General features: G+C 40.3%; 3 protein-coding genes and 1 non-coding gene across 6 annotated transcripts in view; 2 read left to right on the top strand and 2 right to left on the bottom strand.

Moving 5' to 3' along the window:
* Positions 1-1,177: 1,177 nt before the first annotated feature.
* On the bottom strand, positions 1,178-14,299 carry MAGT1 (magnesium transporter 1). Its single transcript, XM_075513040.1, has 10 exons — positions 14,146-14,299; positions 12,751-12,920; positions 11,789-11,906; positions 10,320-10,460; positions 9,682-9,822; positions 9,264-9,353; positions 6,713-6,776; positions 4,559-4,633; positions 4,000-4,090; positions 1,178-2,706 (listed from the first exon to the last, which is right to left on the bottom strand). Exons 1-10 carry the CDS (start codon positions 14,224-14,226, stop codon positions 2,691-2,693), a joined length of 987 nt encoding a protein of 328 aa, XP_075369155.1. The 5' UTR covers positions 14,227-14,299; the 3' UTR covers positions 1,178-2,690.
* Positions 14,300-14,772: 473 nt separating this feature from the next.
* TRNAL-CAA (transfer RNA leucine (anticodon CAA)) lies at positions 14,773-14,888 on the bottom strand. The gene is made up of 2 exons: positions 14,851-14,888; positions 14,773-14,818 (listed from the first exon to the last, which is right to left on the bottom strand). It is a non-coding gene; the product is annotated as a tRNA-Leu (tRNA).
* Positions 14,889-15,111: 223 nt separating this feature from the next.
* Positions 15,112-17,562, top strand: COX7B (cytochrome c oxidase subunit 7B). The gene is made up of 3 exons (XM_075512825.1): positions 15,112-15,270; positions 16,710-16,834; positions 17,363-17,562. The coding sequence occupies exons 1-3, from the start codon at positions 15,234-15,236 to the stop codon at positions 17,435-17,437; spliced, it is 237 nt and encodes a 78-aa protein (XP_075368940.1). The 5' UTR covers positions 15,112-15,233; the 3' UTR covers positions 17,438-17,562.
* Positions 17,563-18,577: 1,015 nt separating this feature from the next.
* Positions 18,578-27,754, top strand: part of ATP7A (ATPase copper transporting alpha) — a 28,072-nt gene continuing 18,895 nt past the window's right edge. The window contains exons 1-2 of one of the 3 annotated variants that reach the window (XM_075512822.1): positions 18,578-18,736; positions 27,549-27,685. In XM_075512822.1, the coding sequence (XP_075368937.1) occupies positions 27,578-27,685 (108 nt within the window). In that variant the 5' untranslated portion in view covers positions 18,578-18,736; positions 27,549-27,577. Of the gene's footprint in view, positions 18,737-18,814; positions 18,834-19,092; positions 19,305-27,548; positions 27,686-27,754 lie in introns of those variants that run through there. The other 2 variants (XM_075512824.1, XM_075512823.1) reach the window with 2 other exon arrangements.

Here is a 27,754-nt window from a genome sequence, read left to right as displayed (position 1 = left end):
ATTAACAAAACCACACAGTCCATTTTCAGCTACAGAACATATCATTTCCTCCTTTTATTATAATTAGTGTTCTCTAAAGGTGACCTTTTACAGTACTTCCGAGCTGTTTAATGACTCACTTTCTAAAGGAGATGGCCTCATCAAACTCCCAGTTTTAGCATACCAGTTCTCAAATGCATTGCCTCTTCCACCTTTGTTCTGCTGGTCCAGAACTGTATTATACTAACTAGTTAGTGAGATGCACGTGCCAATGGTCCCAAAGAATCACTTTGGGTACCAATTATAGCTGGCCATTACCTCTCAAATGCTGCACAAGTCAAATCTTTCTAGAATTGCATGCTTTCTCAATCTGCTACAGGTCCTCGCAAGCACTCAATCTCTTCTTTTGCTCCACTATCACACTTGTTCCCTCCTCCACGCACTTCAGTTTCAGCCTAGAGTGCAGAAAAACTGTTGGAAAAAGTAAGCATTAGTTTCATTTCATATGTCAGCATGGAAAAAGAGGAAAATCCCAAATTCTCAACAACTATACCACCTTAAGTGGGAGGCCAACATGTCTCCACCATCCACCAGTGTGATGTGCAACTGTTTAAAGTTAGTTAATATATGATTAGATGCTTTTTAGAGATATCAAATAAAATATGCATCACATCAGAAAAATCAGAAACAAGTCTGAAAGTTTAAGAAAAAACATTACTTCTTTAGAATGAGATTGTAAGCCACTTTCACCTGCACTGCTAATGACTGAAGCACAACCAACCTAAAAGTTTATTGGAAGCATTGTACCAACAGGGCAGGAAAATAAGCAACAGGTACAGCAGTCCAGAGTTGTTCCAGGCAAATCCATAGTGCTAACTAGATTGCACCTCCAGAAACACTATTAGTCGATCTGTCTAGGACTCCAGGAAGCTGAGATTTTCACCTCAGGACAGCTGTCAAAGACAAGTAAAAACCATGCAATCTTTATGCTATTAGTTGGCTACATGAGAAGATCTCTAGTATTGGCATTTTGGGCTGTGATTTCCTGCATAAACACATATATGCTACTAATCCAGTCTACACAGCCACACTCTGGTTATTTATTATATACAGACATTTTTACTAACACATTGAAACAACAGTGGAAAAGAGAGAGATTTGTTTGTTTTGTTTTAAGTTAAAGTTCAAAAGACACAGGAGCATGGATTAGACTAAAAAAATTTTATTGAAACTTGTCCAAAATCCAGTCAGGCACACAATTTATCCATTACACTAAGGCTTGTCATTCTGTATGGCATAGAAAAACGCATCTCAACAAGTTGAAACATGAAACAACTAAGTTAGTGAAGTTAAGGCACTTGAGATGTGTGTTAATTTAGCAAAATTGCATAAGAATAATATTCTACTTTGAATGATATAGTCCTTTCCAAGATTCAATCTAAAGCATCTAAATTCTGTAACTCCTTGAGACAGGGGAGAGGCAGAAGCAGGAGACAAAAGTCTCGTATTTTCCTCCAACTAGTAACCTCCAAGGCCATCACAGCCTACGAAAGGAAGTGTTACTGAATCAGGCTGCAAAGATTTCCTGTAGTACAGGTGCTGAACTACACAACAGCTTGGGCTGAGGCACAATGTCTTCCACTCAAGAATCCTTAAGGCAAAGTATCTTTGTGAGATGAGAGAACAAAAGGAGAGAGCAAAAAGCACATGCATTCAATTGTAAGGCTAACAAATCTTTCCTGGGGCAACAATATTTATCCTGGGATTAGATATCTCTGCCCACTCCCATATCCTCCCAAGGATAAAAACTTGAAGAAAATAAATGGAGAACGCAAGAACTTACATAGTGACCAAAAATCTGATACCTGTTAGTTTGTCAGGGCTCTGAGAAGTAACTTGAAAGCCAGTTAGCAACCTTTAATTCATGCTATAGATAGCTAGTTACCTTTGTAGTTTTGGTTTGTATTTTTGAGAGTGTGAGTGTTGGTCAGTATAAGAATATTTTTTTCGGCTCTGAGCCAATGTTTACAACTTAAATGTTGCAGTTGCAGCATTTGGCAAAGAAAGTTTTTAATGACTAATTGAATTAACTCAGTTCTACCTGTTCAAAATTCTCCCTTCATCTGTGAAACAACCTCTTGCATCATACAGCAGTTAAGTACTCTTCTCAAAAATGAGATACAGCTCTAGGATATGCACATTCCACACTGGAATTTGGAGTATGATCCAAGGGTCACACACAGAGTGAAGGAAAAGATTTCCAGGTACCTGAAGATGTTTTCTCAACCATGAAAAGGCACGACAGAGCAGCTATTGTCACCTGTTATGCACAAACAGGAAATAAAGTGATAAATATTTGAGGGGAAAAAGAAACATATGGAAAACAGATTATCCAACTGAATTTAAAGTACTGTTTCTAGTTAGTTTATGGAAATGGAGTTCTAAGCATTAAGTTCTGAATTTCACTAGAAGTAGAGTTGTTTAAGAAGATGTAAAGCTTATGAGAACGAGATTGCATCTTAATACTCTGTGTCCTTCAGAGCAAATTGCTTGTTATATTTAAGGCACTGCACATCGTCTTTGGTTCAGTGTTTAACTATCTCATTCAGTGTAAAGAGAGGTAGCACGAACCATACTTATTTAGCTCTTCCATTCCATTACATGCAATTTCAGAGTCGCCACCTTTCTGATGTTACAGATTCCGAAATCCTTTAACTCATTAGGAAACTGCAGGAACAAAATAACAAACATTCTTATTAATTTTGTAAGAAACAAAGGTGTGCAACATTCCACTTAGCTTTCAAACATGGCCAAAAAATCAGAATGAGAAACTGGGCCTGATGCAACTAAGAGGTAAGTAGCTGTGGAGAAGTCGCTTAAAAGTGAGTCTTCTAGTAACTCAAAAGCCAAGACAACCACATCTTACCTACAACAAAGTTAGCAGAAGTACATAAGACCATTGCAGAGACCAGAATAAAAGCTGACCAGTTATTAAACAGGGAGTAAGTTCAGCTCTCTTCTGGTCTTGAGAAAAGTCTTTATGAAACAACAAATTTTATTATTTAGATATTTTTAAGTAGGAACTGGCTTCTCATAGAAAGGGGATAACATTTGCCTATGGGATTAGCCTTCCAGACAAATTAAACTCTTTGCAGAGCTGAGATGGTTAGAAGCTGGTCCCTCAACATCTATTTATCCCTTCAAAATGCATAAAACCTAGTAAAAACAGACAAGATATCTACACTGATCATATATATATATATATATATATAAAAAATAAAGCAGTCAATTAATAGTGCTAGACTTTTTACAGAAGCAATCCCAAAATGTATGCAGCTTTAAAGCCTCAGCCATTCTCCTTGTTCTCACAAATAGGGATTAATAATCAAGATATATGAATATGGAGGAAACGAAAAGGGGGGGGGGGGGGGGGGAAGAGACACTTTTTTTTCATTATAAGTTGGCTGAGATATCACTATGAAAATAGAAATATTCTATAATATGTAATGGCATGAAAAGGAGAGTACCACAATCTTTCCTTTGGCCAGACTGAAAAATCATTATATCCACCAAATACCATTATTTCTGGTGATTATATTGACCAATATTGCCACTCTTTGAGAAGCAACTGAAGCATTTTTAAAAGAGTATTTCCCACCAAATTACATTTTCAGAAAATAGGCCCTTTGCCCGTTTCTGCATTCTGGTTTATATTAATATTACCAGACAAGGAAATACCAGTCAGTGGGAACAGATTCATGCATAAGCATATAGTCCAGATAAAAAACAAAAACAAACTTCCAGTATCACTCTCAATCTTTAAGTCTTCATTTGTGTTTACCCACTTCCTTCAAAAAACTCTTCAAAGTAGACACTTTGAAGGAAGTGTCTACCCACTTCCTTCAAAAAACAAAAAAATACAAACATATTTTGTACTTCAGAAGTACAAAATACAGCTACTGTTGTAGCTGTATTGCAATGCACAGGAAAACAAAGACTGAAGCAGCAGAAAAGACGTACCTGTATGGGTAGCCATGGTATTTAGATCTGAAGACAGACAGCAACCAGCTGAAGAACAACACCACCAAGCCAATACCAGCAATACACATGACTGCAAGAGATGCAGAGTAAGATTCTGGTAACGTGACAGCTGTCCCTCAAAAACACCACAGTGACTGGGGTTTTCAAAAGCATTCTATAATATTTACAGATTTGGTCAGATGAGACCTCTAATAGAGTCACCGAGAAGAACTAGATTAACCCCAGTTTTCTTTCAAATTCCTACTGTGAATCAATTTTATGCCACTGCTTTAAGAGAAAGTAAGTCCCTCCTTCTCTCCCTTACTAGCAAAATGCTGCAAAGAATCTTTATATCTCCCCTTCTCCCAAAAGGGCTTTGAATTTATCTTGCAGTTTGCTAACCAACTCCAAATGCTGTCAAAAACCCAAATGATTCACTTCTGCTTCGAGGTGGGGAAGTGTACAAAAACGCACAGTGCAAAAGCATTTCTATTAAATAGTGTATCAAAAATTTTTACTGACTATGCCTTCTCTTAGAGGAAAAAGTATTAGTACTTACTTTTTCTTTTCCCCACATCCATGTCAGAAGTAGCAGCTTCGTGGAGGAGTACCATTCCTAAAGTAACACCACCATCTACGAACGCTGTTTAAGGCTAAATCAACAAAATACAATAGACTCAATATAATACACTCATTCCTAATCTTGTAAATTCAGCTCCCACTCCATTCCTGGGGAATTAAAACTCACTGGAAAAATAAAAGACTGCCCAGCCAAACCAGCAACTATGGGGGGGTGGGGGCGTGGGAGGCGGGGGGGAAGGCAGGAAGCAACTGAAAGGCATTCATAATGTCAACTTTTAAGAGAAGATAAATATGAAGTTTATATTTTAAACTGGAAGATATAGTAGGTCTTGACACAAAATTAAAAACATGCATTTATTATGTCAGCTTGTAATGAAACAGCATTCCTTCCCAGAGAGCTCGGTTCACTCCTACTACTGTTCTACTCCACTGGAAAATCCCCAAAGGAATTAAACTTCTGCATTTTACTCAGCTAATAGAATTAATAAAATGCATGCAATATTTAATCTAACAGGATATCTTTCAAGTAGCAATATTTCAGTCTTTTCTAATTCTTCAATTAAAAAGAAGATTAAAGCTTGTAAAATTAAGGAAGCACAGACAACTTAAAATGCCTGACATTTGCAAAGAATGAACCCTAGCAGAGCAAAATAGTGGATCCAGTGGAACAAAAGACAGAATTCCCAAAGATTTCATTCCGTTTCACTACAGATGCTCAGTCCCCAATCCTCCTCCTGAAATGAGAAATACTTATCATTGACTGCAACGGGACTGTTAGGAAATCTTTCCATTTCAGACACAGTCTACCTTCAGCACAAGAGAAGAGTGACTTCAAGCTACAGGAGCCTTGCCAACTTCTACCATTTTAAATGCCCCCAGCAGCTGGTAGATTGGGTCCATAATGTGATGGATAGCAGTAACACAAATAATCATCAGCAAAAAGCTTCTAGGTTGAATTTGACTGAGTGCATCAGAAGTACAGTAATAATTAGAAAAAGATCAGAAGTCCCCCTCCAAATGGATGTTTTAAGTTAAAAAAAAATCTTTGATAATGAATACACAGCAAGAGAGTAAAGTTCTTTTAACACCAGCATATTTAAGCATCAATTGCTTACTTTGTATTATTTTATTACAAAAAACCCCAATGCATGGCTTGCTGAAATTGGGATTTTGAATAGATAAAACAAGAGAAAAGGAAGAAATTAGCAGAAGTTGCTCTGTTAAAGAACATTGCTGTTTCAACAGAAGAGACTTGTTAATCGTTGTCAAGCAGTGAAGAGGACAGGTACTTTGAATGAAGTTTTGAAATTACGTGCCTGTAGTAAGTCTGCTATTCTGTATACTTGTGTACTATGAAATGTAAACAATTCGGGACCGTGAGGCTTCAAGAAAAAAATATAATATTTAATAAAATAAAAAATCCTGAATAAAAGATAAAAGAATGCACAGGCTGACACAGGTGACAAGACAAGGAAGAAAAGCTTGAGTCACAGATGACTAAAGTTACAGATGATGGATCAAAAACATAGATGTGGGAACAGAAGAAAAGAACATTGAATTTTATAGTATTCTTATGACTCCAAAAAAACATTTTTATACAAATGAGAAAGGCGAAAGCTCTCAACCTGCAAGTTTCCGCTTGCCTTTCTTGATGGCACAATACTGGCATGGAAAAATCCTGAATCGTTAGCATGAACAAGTGGTAAGATGAAAAGTAAAGAAAGTAAGCGAAGAAATAAAAGAAGAAAGAGTGCTAATAGAGGAAGGAATTCAACACCAAAGCAAGAACCAAGTAAGTGAGATTGAAAAGATAAGAGAGAAGCACAGAGGAGCAGGGGCTATCCTGAAGAATCTCATGATTCCACAAAGATCCACATCTTTAACGCTGTATTCAGTTCAGTTGTTAAGCAAGGAAGAAGGTGGTGAGAAAGCAGTAAACATTTTCCTATTCAACTTAAAGATCACTGGCATAGGAAAAGCATAGCTGTCAACACAGACAGACTCTACAAGTTTCTGCATCAGTATTACGTGGCAGTTACGAGCCTTGACAAAGTACTCCCATAGAAAAGGCAGCAGCATAAGCTAACAGAAAAATCATCACCAACCACACGCTTCTCAGTAGGAAGGATACTAAACAGAAGAACAATGTGTGTTTCTGCCACAAATTGGGCTTGGCTGCTTCCATGGATATAGTTCTGTAAGAAACAAAGAGTAATTGAATTTAGAAAAGACTGGAGTCAACTTTGGCATGATTAACAACAGCTATAGAGCTTGGAAGTGGGTTTTGCACTGTCTCTTTCATGAGACAGAACAGAAATTGGAGCATGAACAATTTCATCTGTTGACCATTGATTTTTGTGGGGAGCTGTGTCAGCATCAAAAGTCCTTCTTCTATTATCACAGGCCATCAGCCCTAAGTACCATTCAGATTATAAGAAGTGCCAGTGCAGCTACAACCTTCATGGTCCAGATCCCCTGTTCAGCAGGGCAAAATACTATAATCATGCCCTCCTGCACCCACTGTGATCCCAGTCTGATCCATTCCCTGACTTAGATTCTTAGGTTACGTACATTGCTCCTCAGCTTAGGAACAGTCTCTTCAATCTCATGTGAACCCTATTCACTTGGCTCCAGAACTAAGCATTTGAAATCTTTTTCATGGCATATCAGGAAAAGGAACATCACTACCAATACCACTGAAGCTTTATTCTTCAGTCTCAAAAAGGCTTAGGAATGATGTAAACAGAAGAAACAAAAAGGAAGTGTTTTCAAGAAAACATTTAAAATATGAGAACTTCCACTCAGTGAGTTGGCTCAGTTTTATTTACATTAACAGTTTACTAACCAACTGGGTTAACAGAAAACTTGAAATTTGTGAAAGAATACCATTTTTTAATCCCTTATGGGAAGCTCTACATCACTATGGTTGCGATGTTATATCTAAGTAGAAAAAAAATGAAGTTTGATAAGCTGATCCACTTTTTGTGGAAGAATACAGAGGGCCTGACCCACCTAACCAGGCATGAAAGGACATTTCACCAAATTAATTCCCTTCTGAGTCAAATACATGAGGAAAGCCAGTATGTGATGTCAAACCACCTGAAGAGATGCAATGCTCTCAATACATTCTGACTACTTTTACAGTGTATCTCATTCTATATTATGTACAGAGCAGTATATTTCAAGTGATGTTAAAACTGATTTTTCCCAAGAATGAAATTTCATAAGTCTAAGGTCACTAGACATTAATTTACCTCAAGAATCTCGAAGAAAGATGTTTTTATACGGAAGTCATTAGATGGGTGTATGAGCTAAAAAGACCAGGTTAAACATGAAATTGCCAGGCTCAGCAATAGGACTGTTTAACATGTACGACTCAACATAAACACCTTTATTTTGCTGTTAGCAATTTAGAACTATTGTGTCTCTTCATCACTAGAGATACAATATATGTACAAGATGGAGGAAAGCAAGCGTCAAAGGTAAATAAATGCTGAAAAGAAAACATGAGAACAAATAGGAATGGTTAAGAGGCATAGGAGGTCAGAGAGATGGAAGAGATCAGGTAATTTAAAATCTACCCGCAGAATCTAAGCAAAAAAGCATTGTCATTATGCTTCTGCCAAAATGTATTACTACTTTTACTTTTACATTTTGGAGAGATGGGGAACAACAGGAAAGACGAAAGAAATGCTTACCTTAGGTTCTGAAGCAAGAGAGAACCCCCCATCCAAATAACTTGTTCGCAAATAGTTTTGGTTACTCTGTATGCTATCCTCTCTACCCTAGAGCATTATTTTAGTACCTTCTCAGCTTTCTGTAAGTACTAGAATAATGAAAGTTTCTGCACACAAAAAGACCTTGAACTCTCTAGGTATTAACACAATAAAAATAAATTCCAAGGTAACACTTTTGAACCGGTATGTCCCGTTTACAGCAGAGTACCATCCATATGGCTGCTGTCTAATGCTTTATTGCATGGCAAGCACTTTGAGCAGTTTCTAACAAGAAACTGAAAATGCTGCTAGAGAGTAAATTAATCTTAATATTTCTCATCTGATTAAGAACTGCACTTCTTATTCTCTCTCTTAAAAGCTTATTACCGAGCACAGAAAGCAATACACCTAAAAAACCCCTAAGCAATGTTTGTCCTTGCTCCTAGAACATCACAGAACTAATGCCACCATTCTTACAGAATTAATGAATCATTGAACAAAAGACTGAAGGAATGACTTTCCTATCAAAATGGAATTCTAGGTAATGGTTGAAGTTATCGCACAGCAATTAGACAACAGAGCACTTTGTTTTGGATTAAGATCAGTATTTTATGATTTCTTAGTAGTAAAGTACGAGTCTGCAAACAGAGTTTCTTCTTCTATTTGAGCCAAGAAAAGGGTAAAGCTAACTGGAAGAAAATTTAAATCGTGACTGGAGCTCTAACACTCCTTCTGTTTCAAACAAAACCAAACCTGTCTTTTACAGGCATATTTTAGGAGAAGACATCCTCTCTGAACTAACCAACAGCTCTCTAATTTGCCTTGCTCACTGCAGGAGAGGTTAGCCTCACTGACTTACAGAGAAAGCAGCCAGGAATAGAATTTGCAGTCTGACTTGCCTCTTTTAGTATCAGCCTCATTCTGTAGAAATACAACAGAAATGCAGAAAAGAAAATAAAGACTTACCACTTGTCCTGTATGGGGATTCTTATGAGCATAGGGCGGACCTCTAATGTGGTTCCACATCTGGCCTGATGTCATTGCTAACACAAAACACTGAAAAGGAAGGAACACTATTTAATAAGGATCTTTTTTCATTTTTTACCCAATTACTTTTCATTTCATACCAAAACGTACTGGTTTGGAATAAAATCCTAGGCTAAGCTTTGTCCTACCTTTTATTTGTACAAAAGGCATCTGATCAAGCATTAAATGAGCTGAAAAGACTGAGATCAAATAATATTATCAGACTACCAAAACGTAAAACTAAATGCACCTCATTTTCTTCTACCAAGTTTAAGCATCTTAAAATACAAAAGCTTTTAAAGATTCGAATTGCTACAAAACTCATGACAACAGGAAGACGAGAGTTATAATTACTCACCAAAGCAGCAAATGCCCAGCCAGTTTTGTTATACAGAAAATCCAGATTGCTTCCACGCAAATATACGAGGCCTCCAATGACAGCCAGCAGCAGTCCTAACATCAATGGTCCAGCATAGTTTGGTGGCCTTATCACACGAATCTAAAGAGAGGATATTTAAATTATTTGCCCTCAATGGCATTACACATTACACCCACACTCCTGCTAACAAAACTTAAAATATATTAGAGTGGAAAAAATATCAACATGCACACAAAAATTTTGTATATAATAAATCTGACCAGGGAAGTAAGTAATGCTTTTTCCCCCCATTACTATAGCTTCAGTTTTATACACCTTCACCCTACCTAATAATTTAAAAGCTGTTTTTCTTCCATAGGAACAGAAGGGGGAGAAGGAAGGAGATGAGTTTTACCATCTTATCAAATACAGAATTACACAAAATATTAGAACACAGAACATAAGGAAACTTAAAGACGTATTCATGTGCCCAAACTAGATTTTGTAGACAAGAACTATTTAGACTATATGTGAGTAGATCGTTAGCCAGAGAACACAATTGACATATTTCATAGCTGGAATTACATAATAAGGGAGGGCTGCAGAGGTGGTGATGGGGAAAGTCTGTATACACTTACACTGACATCAGTTCTGTCAGCCACCCAACGAGCAAGCTGTTCAGCTGCAAAGCCGCGCACCTGAAGTTCGTATGTGTCACCCCGTTTAGGCTTCCCTTTAGCAGGAAAGTTAATGAAGGTTGGAGCAGAATTCATGTTTAGCTGTATTTAGAAAATTCATAAAAGATACAGCATCACGAAAGGTCTACTTAGTAACACATAATTCTATTCCATTTGTATCTTGCAACATCGTCACTAAATCAATCAGAAAAAAGTAACTATTCAATAAATAGATTTCATTGAAAATGACTTAGAAGTACAGCACACAGTAGCTTGCAGTTGTGTATTTCATAAGAGTAATCCGTATACTCCTGCAATTTCCCTTTGTGTTCCATACTGTTTTCTCCTTTTAGTATTGAGAAACAAATTTTTTTTAGCTCTGTCAATAGCTGTTCTGGATGTCTTAGAAAAAAATCATTACTTCCGAGTAGGCTTTTTTTTTTTTTTAACACAATTGAGCACACTTTCTAAAGTGATTGACATTTCTTTGTTAGTATTCAGATCTATAGCTACCAATTCAAAAGGTTCAGACCAGTTAAGAGGAGATTATAATAGGTAAATAAAAGTAGTTGTTTATAAAATGCAGTTCTATCTTTTCCTAACACTGTTTTTCCCATAGCATTTCAGGTTTTTTGAATCTGTTTCTTCTATAAATACTACTTTTGGGAGAGAAATCTGCAAAATAGGAATATATACGATAATCTATAAAGGCCATAGCTCGCTGAATGAATTTTTGATGTAACACTATGGGAAAATTTAACAAGAGCAATACAAGACATCCCTTTCCACTTCTCCAGTTCAAAAGTTTACATTTAACAAAGTATCATTGCCTAAATTGTGTAGCTTTAACAGAGATGAGCATCTCAAAAAAGAAAAAAAAAAAAAAAAAAAAGAGTTAAGATTTGCAAAACTATAATGAACTATTAATTTGATGTACAACTGCACGCGTACATGGAATGTTCTCATACACCAAAACAAAAATCTAGTTCCATAATGTTAGTAGAAGAGCAAAATGACTGGGTACTTGAAAAGAAATAAGTTAACCAATACTGAAAGCCTAATCTATCATTCTCTAGTAACCTACTAATTGTAATAGCTGTTCCTAACGACATCAGTGCTTTCTATCTTGCCTCTTTGTGTATCATAGAAGAATTCCATTAAAATTACACTATAAGTTATTATAGGAGACAAACTCAGGAAAAACTCAGTCAGAAGCCGGTGCACTCCTTGTGCCTATTTCAGATTTCTCAGTTCTGTTAATGCTACTACCCTCTGCTCTTCTCCTCATTTCTTCTGTGGCAGCTTTTAACTTTTCAATTATTTCTTTAATCATTGTAACACTAAATTTTGTACACATCTTTACCTTCTTGCCCTCAGCCTCCAAAACCTAAGTTAAAAATAACGTTAGAAGAGAAAAAGAAAGACATTACCATCTGAAATACATCTGAGCCTTCATCAAAATCTACCATAGCAAAAAAAATCTTATTGGTAAATGCACTGGAATATCGCCAGGAGTTTGCCAGAATCTGGTATTCCTCATCAGCTTGCCTGTAAAAGACACAAAGTGAGATGCTGTATCATGTGTCTGTCCAGAACACAAGTTACGAAACACCCACCCCGTTAATGGGTGCATCCCAACACCCCTACATTAATTTTCTAGTGATAAAGAAAAAGTTTAAGGCCGGACACTCATCTAACAACAAAGCGAAGCATTTAGCACTGCTGTTTTTTTTAAATGCAAGGGCAAGTTTTGTTGAATCCATGAACACAAGCAGTGGTACTTTCTAACTGAAATTTGAAATGGAACCCAGCAGCTCATGATTTGCTAGTCCACAGAGCACCAAAACAAGTATAGGTGTGCCCTCTTTTCCATGTCAGAGGAGGGCAAACCAATTAATTTCAACTAACTAGGTATAAAAATCATCTTTACAGACCTCTGCCACCTCCAGATGAATACATGAAAGCTGTAATATGGTTAAGGATCCAGCATATTATAATTGTAAATAAGTAAGTGCCAGTCAACATATTAATTAACAGCAACTTTTAGACTGCATGGCCAGCAGTAATTCTACAAACATTTCTTCAGCAGCCTATGCCAGGAAAGCCGAGTTTTCACCCTATCTTTCTCCAGAAGCCTGTCAGTAAGAATATTGCTTTTGCAAAGCACTGATTATTTTAAGAGGGAGATAAATCATTAAGGACTATGTTGTTTTCTCACATACATATTACACATATATTCCTACACATTTAATTTCAAAGATAATCCTACTATAACATGCCCTAGTATATTCCTCCCATGTATGTGAAAGTTTTATCCTATTCTTAAATTTCATTTCCTAGAAAGCATATGATGACTTTCAAGTTCCAATTTAGGACTAAATTAAGTCCGTACTTGCACACAACACACTGTCTGTGAGGCTGAAGAGCAGTGAACATCACAATCACCGAGTAATTTCTGGGTGGTGCCTTCACAAGGCGTCGAAATTTGTCTCCATTCATTCGAATAACTGATCTTTTACTAGCCCACTCCATTAGCTGGTTCACTTTTTCTGATAACACCATCTGAAAATAAGGTCAGAGAAATACTGTTGTTTGTTTTTTCTCCAGTCTCACAGTACAATCTTGAAGGTTTTTAGATTTGCTGTAACAAACAGCTGCACTGTATTTCATAAGAACACCGACCGCGTGATGTGATACTTCATTAAGATTCTTGAAGGCATTCACAGATCCTTTTGACAGTCATGTTAATATTACTCATTTACTTTAAGCCCTTAGCATTACACATGCTGGTGAAGACTGTCAGCTCACTAGCAATTTTTCATGTTGCTAACTGTAAATTTCTTACAGATGTACAAACTGCCCCAAATCACTCCTCAGTATTTATTCGATATTAAGCATCACATTCTGTTTCAGAAGATTTCAAAACTTAGTGGAAGTGGAATCAACGCTGGAGATGGAAGCGAGCTCAACATCTAGTTTTCAGCGTTGCTGGAAAAAACTTGATTCAGTACATATCTGGAGAACTCCGGAGTGCTCAACACTAAGCTCTTCTTTAAAAATGAGCCAACCAATTCTGTAACATTATACAAAACAGTATTAGACAAGTGCCAACCCCCCAAATGTTACATTTATCATAAACTACTTCTCCTTATTAACACCCTTCTTCAGATAAATGCTTTAGGGTAAATAATAAACTACTCTTCTCTGACTTACAACTGACACGAGTATATACAGAGGGATCTTTCCAAACCCTAGGAGCCAAGTGGGTGGAAATAAGCGACATCTTTGTGATTACCACCAAAGACAGTCCGTCCACCCATCCTCCCCCTCCAAATCTCAGACAACAGGAAGTCAACACTCTCACAGTGCTTTCTACAAGAACAGAAGAACATGGAATTCAACGCACTCGAAAATAAAATAAAAATTAGAATCGTATGATACTAAAGAGACAAGTGCTCCGCTCAGCCCCCAGGCGCGCCCGCGGGCTTCCCGTTAGAGCCTGGCCGGTGCCGCCGAGGACGGCCGACCCTCAGGCTGCGGAGACCAGCGGGCGACCCAGGGTCGGGCCAAGCCGCCCGGTGGGCGGCCTGCCGGGCCCCGCCCCGCCCTCAACCTCCCCGCCGCTCGGCGCTGCGCGACCCCAGCGCGGGCCGGCCTCCGGGGAACCCGCCGCGGCCGGCCCGGCCCGGCCCTGCCCTACCCCTCGGCGCGGCCCGCCCCGGGCAGAGCGGCGGCCGCGGGGGGAAGCCCGGGGGGAAGCGCGGGGGGAAGCCCGGCGGTGCCTCACCTCCTTCCGCTTCTGCCCCGCGGCGCGCGGCCCGCCCCATGCCAGCAGCAGCAGCAGCGCCAGCACCGGCAGCGCCGCCATGACCGCCCCGCTCTACCGCCTCACGCCCATTGGCGGGCGCCGACCCACTGGCAGCTCGGCCCCGCCCAGGCACTTCCTATTGGCGGCGACACCGCCCCGCGGCTCGCCGCCGGCCTCCGATTCGTCGAACCTGTCCCTAGCCCGGGCTGCCGCTAGCCTATAAGAGCGAGGCAAGCTGGAGCCGTTCGATTGGCGGAGCCCTGAGGGAGGGCGGGCCGCGACCGCGTACACTTGCTTGATTTCATACACGCACGTACATTGCTGGGTCGTGTGTTAAAAAGATTGTTAAAATCGGAAACGCACTCGGGAAATCCTCAGCCGGTGTGTAATGGGTTAGGGACTCTCGAGCGTAATCGCCACAGAAAAACGTGGGTTTACTCACGCTTCATTTTTCCTTTATTTCTTTATTCGAGGACGTATATACTATAGAAATTATTTCTGGCGCCGCCGGCTTCGCTGCAATTTCTATTTGCACTAAAATCTCTGGCTTTAGCTCTTCGGCCCTTTTATGAATTTAAATTCACGTAAGAGTGAAAAAAAAAGTGGTGTCAGAAGTGGGATTCGAACCCACGCCTCCATACGGAGACCAGAATACCCAACCCGCCACGGGAAGGCGCGGAACGCCTTGAGTCTGGCGCCTTAGACCACTCGGCCATCCTGACACTGCGACAGCTGCCCCCGCCGGGAGGTTCTTACCCCTTTCCTCATGGCCGCGCCCGCCTCCCCGCATCCTCCAGCCATTCGCGGAGAGCGCTCCTGAGCCTGTAAATTGGAGAGGAGCCCCTCTTTCTCTTTCTCTCTCTCTCCCGGCTACGAAGCTTCCCCCGCCCTCGCTCAACCGTAGCCCGGCGGTACCTTTCCTCCGCCACTGTGCGGCCACATTACCCACAGGGCTCTGCTCAGTAGCGCGGCGCATCGGTGACTTCCGGCGCGACCATTTTGTTTTTCACCGCTCGCCAAGGGTACCAGCGTCCTGCCGGCGGTAGGGTCGTACTGCTCTTGTCAGCATGTTCCCTGTGGCTAGGGCTGCTCTGAACCTCACCGGTAAGCGAGGAAAAGGGTCTCTGGAGTATAGAAGTGCTGGGGGTGTTTCGCGGGAGTAGGCGGTTTCGTCAGGGGCTCTCCCTCGGGTTCTTTGCTTTCCCTGTGAGGACTGGCCCTGAACGGTCCCTCGGCTCGCTTCGCTCCCGAGGAGGGTCGTGAGGGCAGCTGGGGGACTGCGGGCGGCTGTCTCGTCATCCTTCCTCTGCTGCCTTTTTTCCTTTCTTTTTTCTGCCTCTTTTACCTCCTAGTTGCTTTTACTTGAGCTGACCTTGGGTTTCCTTTCTCGGTGCTTTTTCTCATTGATAGTAACTAAAACCACATCCAGGTTTTGTCACCTGAGGTGGCAAGGTGTAGTCAATGACCAGCCCTTAAGCTCAAGGGTAAAGTTACCTCTTCAGTGGTAAACTCCCCAGTGCTTAACCCGGCTCTGTCAAATCTGCTCCTGGTTCATGATGTGCTAGGCCAAGGGTGCTTACACTGAAATAAACGTGTTTAGCAGTGTTTCTCTCGGTAGGTGTTCAAGCTTCTTTTCTCTGTTTTTAAAAAAAAAAAACTTGTGCAGCCTCACAGAGCATGCTAGGGATGTAGTAGCATTATGGGTATTGCCATCATCTTCTCCAGTCATGTTTGGGTAAATGTGAACCATTGATCTGAAACTAAAAGGTTGTATTTTGTAATGTCTGTGCACATATCACTGTCTCATCAAATGCTTTGTATGCAACTACTGAACAATCTCCATGTTTTGAAGCTGGTGGTTGATTCTTCACTCTGTTTTCTCCTTAATAAGTGTACCTTTTATAGTGTACATTTACAACGTACATGGTACATTCTGTCATCTGAAGATACCTGCCTGTGTTTCGTTCTCTATTATTTACCTCATGTGAAGGCCCACAGTTATTCCTTTTTCACCTCCCTCCCCTCCCTTCAAAAATCTTGAAGGAATGAGAAAGATGTTACCCATACCCACTATCTTCAACCCCTTAATGTGATGGTGAGCTTCATCCTGAAAATGCTTACACTTACTGGCAATACAGATACTTACAAATAGGAATCTGAAACTTTTAAGTACTAAATAAAATATTTTATTAGAGAAATAGTAGTACTTAAAAGTGTACTTGAGCTTCCACACTGAGGGCCCAGAGCAAACATATTAATGAAAAAGGTAATTTAGAGGATTTTCTTACTGGAATTAGACTTCAGGAATAATTTCTAGAGAGAAATTGGGGGAGCTGAAACAAAATGCAAGGCTTTCTGTGTCTCCTGTGTTTTGGAATCATTCCAAAGCTCTAAGTACAAAAGATTAATTTTTTTTCAGCTTTTCTTATAGTCTTTTAATGCTTGCGCTTGCCTCTCTTTTGGTGGGAGATGAGGATTGTGAATGGTTTGAATGTACATTCTAGTTGATTTCTGTACTTCTAATTCTCTTTAACATTCATTAGCTCGTGGCATTCAGCGTACTGCAGTAAGACAAGCTCATCGCAAATATGAGCCTAACTTCCATGATAAATATGGAAACCTGGTACTCCTTGGTGGAGCTGTAGTATTTACTGCTGTCTGGGGATATGTAAGTTGTCCTTTTTTTCACCATTCTATTGTGACTAGAGCTGTAAACTTGCAAGCTATTAAGTTTCACAAGGGCTTACTTGTTTGAAATAACTTAGGTGGTCGGAATTTAGGAGCTTTTTGTATAAGTGAATAGTAATGTGATAGAGATGAAAGTTATATTAGTTCTTATTTTGAGTTGTTAAACAAATTTCTGTTGCTTGATTTTAAAATGTAGTAGAAACACAACTATTTTACTTGGGATTTCTAAGCTATTACAGGTAGAGGTTTTAGCAGAAAAATTTGTAGGTGAAAATGACAGTGTGGTGATGAGGTTTTACATTCTAGATTCTTTGTTCTAAAGCTAGATATTTTGAAATAGAAAACTGAAGTATTTAAATATTATTCAGTATAAATATATTCCACTTGCTTTATTAAAAGGTGAGTGTCATGTTCTAATACGTCTATACTGAAAACAATAGAAATAGCCTTCTATCAGAAGGTTTCTTTGATTTCAGAGTTAATAATCTTGATTTTTATCCTCCTACAGGTGTTTACACAAGCTGGAATTGAGTGGGGCTTGTCACCTGTTGGCAGAATCACTCCAAAAGAATGGAGGGAGTAACAGCCTTCGCTTATAATGAACTGGTCTAAACTTTCACTGAAAAAATTATCATGTAATGGCATTTGTTCCCCAATTACCACTTGTACAGTGGCATTCCTGGTCTAATAAACATACCTAGAAACCTATTTGGCTCTTCGAGGTTTCCTCTATGCTCAGTGACTGCTGAAGTATAAGTAGTGTAAAAACTCAAAATAATTAAATTATATGTTAGGTAGTCCCAGTTGTTCCTGTAAAGGTCAGTCGTGGATAGTGGACAAATCCAAAACATCGTATAGTTGTCCACTTAGCCAGGTATGCATGTGCTTCAATGAACCTCACGTGATTCCCACTGCAGAGGTCACATCACTGCTTTTGACTTCTGCTGCACATCTCATGACAAAGTTCATATTTTCTGTTGAGTTCCTGTTTTTTTCTACAGAAGTATTTTAATGTCTTGAATCACTCTGCAAATAAGCTGTTTCTGTCTGAAGCCTTTGAGTTGCGAAGAACTTAAATTAGTTCTCGAGTCGGAGACGCTCCGCAGAGGTAGGCAGTACGCCAGCACTGCCATTCTGGTGCCGAGAGAAATGTAAGTTTTCTAACGAGTTCTTGTGTAATCAAAATTTGTTAGGAAATAAATTAGGGGTAGGCACAGCCTCTGTAAACCTCTGAGTCAGTTTGAATCCCTGAAAAACACAACTATCCTGCTTTTTGATACAGCAGAGATGTATGAAGTGCCTGCCTTGACTCTCCTCAGGCTTTAATTGCCAGTTTCTTCCTGACTGCTACTTTTCCTGGGGCCAAGGTGAAAACGCTCGTTGGAGCAGCAGGTACGGCTCGGTGCAGCCTCCAGGCCCGTGACGGGCTGGACCTCTCGGACACCGTTTAGCTTTGCAGCGCTCTGAGCAGCAGCGTCTGAAGCCGTCGGTCGGATCGGAGAGCGGAGCCGCCGTACCGCGCAGGGCGCCTTTGCTGTACCCGTCGCCCAGCTTGCTGTAAAATAACGTGTTTCGGGTGCCCGGTGCGGTGCCAAGGAAGCGGTAACGACGGCGCCCAGGGTTGCCGGCTGCCGGCGGAGCGGGGCGCGATCCCGCCCGCACGGCGCTGCCGCCTCCCTCCGCCGCGGCGCCTGCGCCGTCACGTGTCCTGTGGCGACGCCGTTCCGCTCCGGTCATGTGACCGGGCGGGAGGAGACAGGCGCTCTCTTTGTCACGTGACGGCGCGCTCCCGACGGGGCGGGACGATTGCATGGGGCAAAGTGCCAGGCGCGACCCCGGGCCCGGGCGAGGCGAGGCAGTTCTGTGCCGCCCGCAGCCTCCGGTGAGTGCGGCCCTGGGCGCCGGCGGGGCTGCCCCCACCGCGGGGGGGGGGCTCCCTTCTTCCTCCTTTCCCCTCGATCGCGGGGCGGACGGAGCCGGTACGCAGTTCCCTGGGGGCTGCGCCGGCTGCCTCTGCCCAGCGCCGGCGGAGCCATTGTCACGGCGTCCCGGGCTGGCGGGAAGGGGGTGGTGGGGCAGCCCACCTGTGGCTGCGGGGAGGGGGTTTGCCCGCCGCTTCCCGCGGGAGGCGTGAGGGCGGCTGCGGCGGGACTCGGCGCCGGGCTGCGCTACGTGTCCCCTCAGCCGGGGGGGAAGGTCCCGCCGCGCCCCTGCCTGAGGCGCAGCGCGGGAGCGGGCCGTCCCTCAGCGACCCACGGCCGGCGGGGGGTCCAAGCCCGAAAAGAGCAGCTTGGGCTCGGCCGCGGCACCTCCGGGCGGTCCGCTGCGGAGGTCTGTCGCTTCGGAGGGGCGAGAAAGTATGGTGCCGTCCCCCCCGGGTCTAAGGCAAACCGCGCCGTGCCGCTCATCCCGGGGGAGTCCGCCGGGGCTGCGGGGGGGGAGAGCCGCGGGTGAGTACGGGGGTGACTCGGCGTTTTAGAAGAGCAGACCGACCTAACGAGGGCTCTGGATCCGAACCGTGTTTCCTGCTCAGCAGCTGCGCTCTGTGCAAGCTGCTCCTGCCTTCCGTTTGTTTTTCCAGCGCTAGGCAAGCACTAATGGCGGGGAGTCACATCGACACTCCCGTGGCTTCTTTGGGATGCAGCTAATGCCAGCAGGGTGAGTGGTGTCAAACGGGGAGCTGGAAGGAAGCATGATAGGCTGTTGTGATCAGTGGACATTCCCGTTTGAGATCTTGTTCCTTCTTGGTGCGCAGTAAGTGCGCGCTCACTGATGGACTTGAAAAAGTACCTCTTCTACCGCTGGCGATCTTCAGAGAAAGACTTATAATGAATATGAATGCACAAGTCACTGAGCTTCTTCTCCAAAGTCCCTTTTTTCAAATCTGAGCTGCTTAGCTTGTACCTCTGAAACATCTTACTTAGTGTTCTGCCTTGTGATGGCAGCACTCTGTGCACAAGTACTTTTTTCCGATGTTTTCGTTAAAAACATAGTGTAAGTATTCTGGAAAAGGGCAAAGAGTTGTTTACAATTATTTGGGGTAAAATCTCATGAAAATGAGCAAGAGCAAACCTAGCTTAACTATTGCCTCTCTGTATCCATGTTCTGGACATTGCACGTGATTATCGTTAGTGTAAAGTTCCTTAAAATCTGTTATGCAGTGACCAAAGATTGCATTTCTGTACTGAAATACTTGTTGAATTGTATTTGTGAATGTAAATAGACAAAGAAATAATTTTTTCTGCTTGGTAATGTGGAAGTTAGTTGTGCGTATTATGATGCACTGTGTGAGCACAAACACTATTTGATTATAAATTAATAATTATAGTGTATTTTGTTGTAGAGAAAAGACCTGAAGCTTTTTTTTCCTTCCCAGGTGGTGAACTGGGAAAGTAAAAGCTAGCATTACATATCATTTACTGTTTTATTCTTCTTATTTTCACTTGTGTAATGCATTCCACATTGTTCTGCCTTGTATTTTGAGACTAAGCTCAAGAATGAGGAGCCCCAGTTGGCCTTAGTATGCTCACATAACAAGGGTTTATAAATTATATTCTGTTCCTAATATTTGTGGTGCTTAGGGACATGGTTTAGTGGTGGAATTAGCCGTGCTAGGTTAATGGTTGAACTCGATGATCTTAAAGGTCTTTTCCAACCTAAATGATTCTATGATTCTTCCAGGGGAACGTTCATGTTCTCCAAAAATCTGACTTGAAGAGGTAGTGGAGGACATGAACAAGTAAAAGGATTTGCGAAGTATTTGTCTCAAGTAGTATAAAACTCTCGTTAAAGTGAAGTAGAATGTTTTCAATGTGTACTTTTTTTTTTCCACCCAGCTTGTACAGAAAAAGTTCTTCAGAGCAATTTCCACAGTCTGCTGACCAAGCAAGACTTGTTAAAGTCTTGAGCAACATGAATTACAGCCTATTTAGAGTATCATATAGCTGTCTGTGACATCTGTTTATTATAGATGGGCAGTTTCTCCTTCTATGATTAAGCCTCATATGTTCTCCCTCAATGATTAAGCCTCATACTTTCAAATGTATGTTTGCCAATGAATGTAATAAAACCTCATTCTTTCGTATTGGACCAGATCTCCTGTAACCCGTTCTCCAGCACTTTTGTAAGCCCAAGGATGAGATAATACAGCTTTTTTCTTTCCTGCTGTCCTTTGCTCTTTTTCATAGGTCTTTGCAGACTTCTAGGGACAGGTACCTGTTTTCCATTTAATGTAATTAGTAGTTTATTTTTCTGCTGCCATAAATAAAGCGAGCTATAAAGTAGGACTCAGCCATTTAGAAATTTAATAAAGTCCAAAGACTATAGTTAAATCTGATAGATTGTTTCTTCTGTTTGTGTGACTTTTGCCTAGCTTTGACTTTTTAGTTTCAGCAGCTATAAATTAAAGATAATTATATATAGAAAACTTTGGTGAAAATTGAAGTTGTACACTTAGCCAGGAACATTGTGTGCTTCTCAGGTATGTGTCCTTACTGATCCTCGAACAGGCACAAAGCATGTTTGTGGTGCACAGTGCTTGGTTACACTGTGCTGCCTGGGTTAGCTCGGATACTAGAAGCACTGAAGTGTTTTTTTGTGGGGTAAAGTTTGAGTCTGGGTTTTTACCAGTGTTGTAACTTCCTCTTTGCATTGCTCATATTTTCTTTTTTTTTTTTTTTTTTTTGGTAGTGTGAGGTTGTGAATGACTTAATTTTAACTTCATCAAACCTTATCTTGCTTCAGATATTTTACTTAAAAAGACTGCTGTTAGTACATAAAAAAATGGTTTAGAGAGATGAATCTGAGCATCTCAGTCACCTTGTGCTTGATCACTGTTTAATTTTCCTTTCAATAGGAAGAAATTGCTGTTGGAAGTAGAAATTGTTTCTCTTTCTGTTTCTTCGTTCACTTAATAGCACCACTAGTTGACTTTCTTCAAGGAAATGAAATGTTTGGATTTTAACTTGCACACAGGCAACCCTAAAATTGCCTAAATTAAGCCTAAGTTAAGCCTAAAATTATACCTAAAAAAAAAAAACCAAACATGCCAGGACTTATGTCTATTCCCAAATATCATTTTGGTTTTGATTATCCTTTGTACACCTCCTGCTCTGTCACTGAGCGTTGCTCCTCCACATGTAGCCTACCGTGTTCGGTTCTGCACTATTGCAGAGCCAGATTATTTCAAGGGCTCTGCTGTTTCATTGATGGTGTTAATGTACAAACAAGGAAGTACTATTGCCTTGTGTACTGCAAAACACAGGTGAAAGCACTGAAAGAGAATAGAAAATGGGAGTTTCTAAAAGTGCTAAGCAGTAAATAGTCTAGGAGAGAATACAAAAAGGTTTTACAAAGTTTGTTCAAAGCCAAGGCTCTTTGTAAGATGAAGCTGCTGTAGATGATACTCCAAAACAGCAGCAGTAGTTGAATTGAAGCCTTTTGGTTTCTTGTGTTCTAAATACACAGCTGGTAGATTAAAGGAGGGGGGGTCCTGCTATTTGTTTGCATCTTCAAATCCTAAAATTCTTTACTAATTGATGATGAAGGTGTTTTACAGATGGAGCAATGCATTGGTTAAGAATCAAACCATTATGCTTCTCTAAAACTGTGTGTGATCCATAACTTAGCATCTCACTTAAAAGAATATGTCCATGATAACTTTGAATTACAAGTTATTTATTAGCAGTCATTTGCCTTGCAGTCAGTGGTAATAATTGAGGTCTTCAGTGTTAGCTTATGAAATACATGTTGTCATCTAGAAGGCTCGTTAGATATTACAGAAGTTTTAGATTTGTTGATTGTTTCAGCTGCATCCTGCCAGAACTGTAACTGTCCCTTGTACCGTGAGATTCTCTTTTGAGCTAATGCATATATATACATGCATGTGTATATATGCATTATTTTATATATATATATATATAAAAACATTTTAAAAAACGGGGGGAGAAAACAAACATATATATAGTGATGGCTGGCAAGAGTAAGGAAACGGCATGTTCCAAGTTCAAGCCATCGCTGTAGTGTACAGGGATTGCTACACAGCCTCATGCAGATCTTTTGACTTCTGCATCCATTTTCATGTGAACTTGGTAAAATATTAACACATATAAGGAGAACTAGGATTAAATTGTCAATATTTGTACACCTCTTGTGTGCATCTAGTCATAATTTATTGGTGTAACAAACGTTTTCCAGGCCATGTAGTCATGAATTTTTCTTAATTTAATGTTGTCAGAAGGAGGAAATCATTACAAAAATATTTCTTTTGAGTTTCAGCCAGAGTATTTCTACCAGGAAGCACTTGTAAGGGAGTCAGAGTGTTAGAAATGAAATAGAATTTAACAAGGTAGAATACTGTCTCAGATGTAAGCATGTATTAGCTTTTAAATTTAACTCGTTGTTCTGGACATTTTGTAAGGGGAGGAAAAAGGATGTGTGTATACTTACAGTCACTATGTATTAACCCTATACTTTCTTCTGAGAACAAGATCTCTTTAAAGCATCAGGAGCACTGGAAATCCAGACAATTTGGTCTTCAGAAATCTCCGTAAGGCTGTACAGAAAACTGAGATTGTGAATGTGCTGTTTTCTCAATTCATTGTCAATAATACAATGAAACTGATGTGAAGGACAGTATTGCTTACAAATTACTTATTTTCTATCTTTAGATTTGGGCACATCTCATTTTTTAGAGAACAGCCTGTTTTTAAAAATCGTATGAAAACTGTTAGCAACTTGCAACAAAGCAAATGAAAATCCTTATTTGTATCTTCCCCGCCAGCAGAGCACTGTTAATGGTGCATATACCATGTAGATCCAATAGTGTTTCTTAATTAAAAGTTGGAGAACAAAAAGAAGAGACAGTTTGATCCAACAGATAAATTCTGTGATGGAAGTTCTGGATTCAGTCCTAGTACTTTGGAGCCTTGAGGGGTTAAAAAAAAAAAAAAAAATCTTTTATGCCATTATGTTTTTTGCATGTTTGAATTACAACCTCTTCCAGGAAAGGTTTTTCTCTACTGTGTCTATACAGTGCCTAATGCCATGGTGCCCTGAGCAGTTGGTCCTAGGAGAGCAGTCTTTAAAAACTCCCCAGCGCAACAAAACACCTTCTTGGGGCAGTGGAATGATTGAAGCTCGCTCGCTTTTGATTTATTATTTAAATCCAAATGCAAATAGCAGATGATGTCCTTTATTTTAAAGGAAAGATTGTGTTTGTGTGAAGCATAGGCTTGAAACATAAACAGGACATTCTATTCACATAATGGGATTCTAACATGCTTTATAAGTGATCCTGAATTACTGCAATCAGAGCATTTTCTTCCACTTCTCTAACTATCGTCCATCATATTTGAAGTCACTTTACAAACTTTATTCAGTTAATTAGGCCACTAAGGCAGAATAGCTCTAATAATTCCTGTTTCTCTTCCCACATGCTACCTTTTAAGTAGGAAAATGTGAGGCTGTGTAAAAAATGGTGGAAGTGATTATACGTGAACAGCCGAAGAGCGAAGAAACAAACTGAGAAAATAGAGGAAATACTTTGTACATAACAAACTATAATAATAGTAGCTGTTAAAGTATAATGTTATTTTTACATATATAAGCAGTTAATTTTTTTTAATGCATTAGTGGGCATTCGGTAGCAGTGCTGATGGTGACTGTAATGACTTTAATAGTAGTAGTTCACCATATTACCTGCATGGCGGCTGTTAGTTTGACATAGGCCTTATAGAAAAGACTTTCACGCAGTATCCTAGTTTCTTGTAATAGTGGATGTTATTGTACCGTAGCTTGAGTCTCTTAAACCAAAGAACAGGCAAGATAGCCAAGAGCTCAGCAGACCTTCTCAGACTGGCGTACAGCTGTACCCCAACTCTCATCCAAGGCAACGTCTTACCAACCTGTGATTATTTTATGTAGCGGCTCACAGGCAAAGTATTTCCTTACTTTATATCTTTTTTCAAAATACAGTAATAGTGCAGTTGTCAGGGCAGTTCAAGCTGATCACATGCCTGAAATGCTTTTAAATTCATGTCGATCCAAACCTTACTAGAGGACAGATTGACTCTGTGACAGATTATTGTGTCTCATTTTCGTTAGTATTGTCTGGTGGTGCTCACAAAACAAACTGTAAGTGAAGTACTTTTTGAAACTTCATTTGTACTTCAGCCTTGTGGGAATATTCATTGCTCCCTGACTGTGGAGTTACAGTTATGTCTTTGTTTGCTCTATATGGACTGAGCATTCCTTATGGAAGAACCGAGGTAATCAGTAAGGATCGTATTTCGATGTGATGACATGAAAGCATGTATTTTCTTGGGTAGCTTTATAGTGTTTTTAAAAATATCTTGTGCCTCTGAGTGTGCAGATGAGCCTAAGAAAGGACCTCCCATATGAAGTTTGCTTAAAATATGCTCTTCTGCTGATTCATAATTCTCTTGTGTGCCTGGTGACAGTTCTATATTTCTGTAATGTGTGAATATTTACATACAAATATTTGTGTGTGTGTGTCTAATAACTCGGATTTTGTAAGAATAGGCAAGAAGTGAGATCTGTAATAACTCTTTAGGTAGAGTTGTCTTATTTCTGTTCTTAGCAGGGATGAGTTATTGTTACTGTTTTCTACTGACTACAGCATAATATGATGCCTTCTTCAGTAATAGTAACTTACTGTTTCATCTTCTGAGGCAGCAGCACCTGGTTAGTACAGCCAGTGCAAGTGTTAATGCTATTTTCTTGGCCAGCCTTAGCAATAATTAAAGCTTTCGTTGCCTGAGGCCCATTTTGTGGGAGCTCTTCCCTCTGTCTCCTGGCACCGAGACCACATCATGCTGCAGTGTGTCCCGCATGCACCCACACCTGCATCCAGATGCAGGATGAGAGCAGGAGACAGTTTTTGATCCTGATCCCGTAGCCACTGACAGTCTCGGGTTGTGCTTGCAGCCCTTATGCTTCCTAACTTCATCCATGATTGGGATGCAAGGATGAAGCATTAGCGCTTTACGATACATTCAGAGGAAATACTTGATGCCTTTCAGGAAAGTCAGATGTTGCAGGTCATTCAAGGTTCTGATCAGATTTTAATATCTGTGGGAGTGCTGCTCAGGCTCTCCGCACGCATCGGTGAAAAAGGTTCCTACGTTGTTGCAGACAGGTGTTCGAAGTCCTTAGGGCTACAAGGTTTCCTTTACGCCTTGCCGAACATTCCTGTCCCGTAGTCATGCTTATTAATGTGCGCTAATTCTTGGTTTGTCTAGTTGTTTACTGCATAGTTCTTGAACAAAAGTCTTACTGCCTGTCAATACGAAGGTTTATGCCACAGTTTCGGTGAATTAGCTGGTCATTTGAGGATTTTAGGAGATGCATTAGGAAAATAAATCTTTAAAATCAACTTCTCAGACTATATTTCATGTTGTTTACATAGTTAAACTTTTTTTCTTTTTTCACCTAGAAATTATAGTTAAATTCTCCCACAGGTTAGTGGCTGACAGAAATTTGCAGTGTCTTCCTGGCTGTCCACCCAAGATGCAGTTAAAGGAAAAATACGTACTTCATCTATTGGAAACTTCACTTATTCAGAGGTTTATACTGTCTTTACTTCTTGTTGATTAAGCTTCAGCATTTAGTTTTGTGCATCAGCAAGGTAAACCTGTTCCTATGATGAAATATCCTTGTTTTCTTACATGGTTTGTAGCATATCTCAAAGCAAAACCAGAAACTTTCAGACCTTCTATAACAAGGAACAGTTCTGAAATGTTACCAAGGAGCAAGAAAAGTAATTTTATTAAACACTGTTAATACTTAATGTAATTTAGTTTTCCAAGATAAGTCCCTGGGGTAAAAAACTGGGTTAAGCATGTGCTTAACTTTAGCTGTTCAGTTAATCATCAAAATTTGCTCTTGCTTCCACTGCAGCCAAGCATTAAACAGTTGACTGTGATCATTTTCCTGGTCGCTAACCTCTCTGTCACTGGAAGAATAAAGCAAATTTTCAAAAGGTTAAGAAAAAATCTGGAAATCACTTCTTTTGCCCTCTTTTCCCCTCTGTTATTTAACAGTTTATGCATTGGACAAAAGAAGTCCTTTGCATTAGCCATTATTTCTACAAATAAATTTCATTTACGTTCAGTCTTTTTTTTTTTTTCCTGGGCTTGTTTTTATGAGCAAAAATAATTATAATCTTCAGAGGAGCAGAAATTAGAATTTTCTGAATGAGATGTGGAAAAAGCTTGATTTGCTCCCTAGGGCTAATTTCAGTATCACTTGTTTTTGCCAGTGTTGGGTAATACATGAGATATAAGTGTGGAAAAACATGATCATCACCTGTGTCACTGTGGCTTACATGCCATCCTCTATCGTTCTAGCATTCCAAGAGCTGATATCTCTCTCTTTCTCACTTGCTTCTCCCTATAGTTTCATCTCGCACACCAGTGAATCACAGCTTGCTGCATGCAATTAAATGATGTTGATTGTAACACAAATCAAATAATAAATGTCTGAACACTTTCCCATTTTGAAAATTCATAGGAATAAATAACCTAAAGTTCTCCTTCCTGTTCAGCTTTGCTCAGACTTTGACATCTACTAGAGTTACCAGTGGCCAAGTACATCATCTGCTAAATCCCTGCTTTGATTTCAATTCTTTGTGAAATGATTTAAGAACAAATGTCTTAATTGTTTTTGGCCAACAGCAATGAGAAGACTCGAGTAGCATTTCACAATGGAGGCCAAATCCATAGTCATCGGTGTGGAGGGGATGACATGCAATTCCTGTGTTCAAACCATTGAACAGCATGTCGGGAAGATGCGTGGTATCCATAACATTAAAGTAAGTAACGCTATTGCTGTTTCTTACAAACCACGATAAAGTATGAACCAAGGGACGAAGACATGTGGA

The sequence above is a fragment of the Mycteria americana genome, chromosome 10, assembly GCF_035582795.1.
Source record: "Mycteria americana isolate JAX WOST 10 ecotype Jacksonville Zoo and Gardens chromosome 10, USCA_MyAme_1.0, whole genome shotgun sequence".
In the NCBI taxonomy this organism is placed as follows: Eukaryota; Metazoa; Chordata; class Aves; order Ciconiiformes; family Ciconiidae; genus Mycteria; species Mycteria americana.
This window is presented reverse-complemented; position numbering and strand designations above follow the sequence as displayed.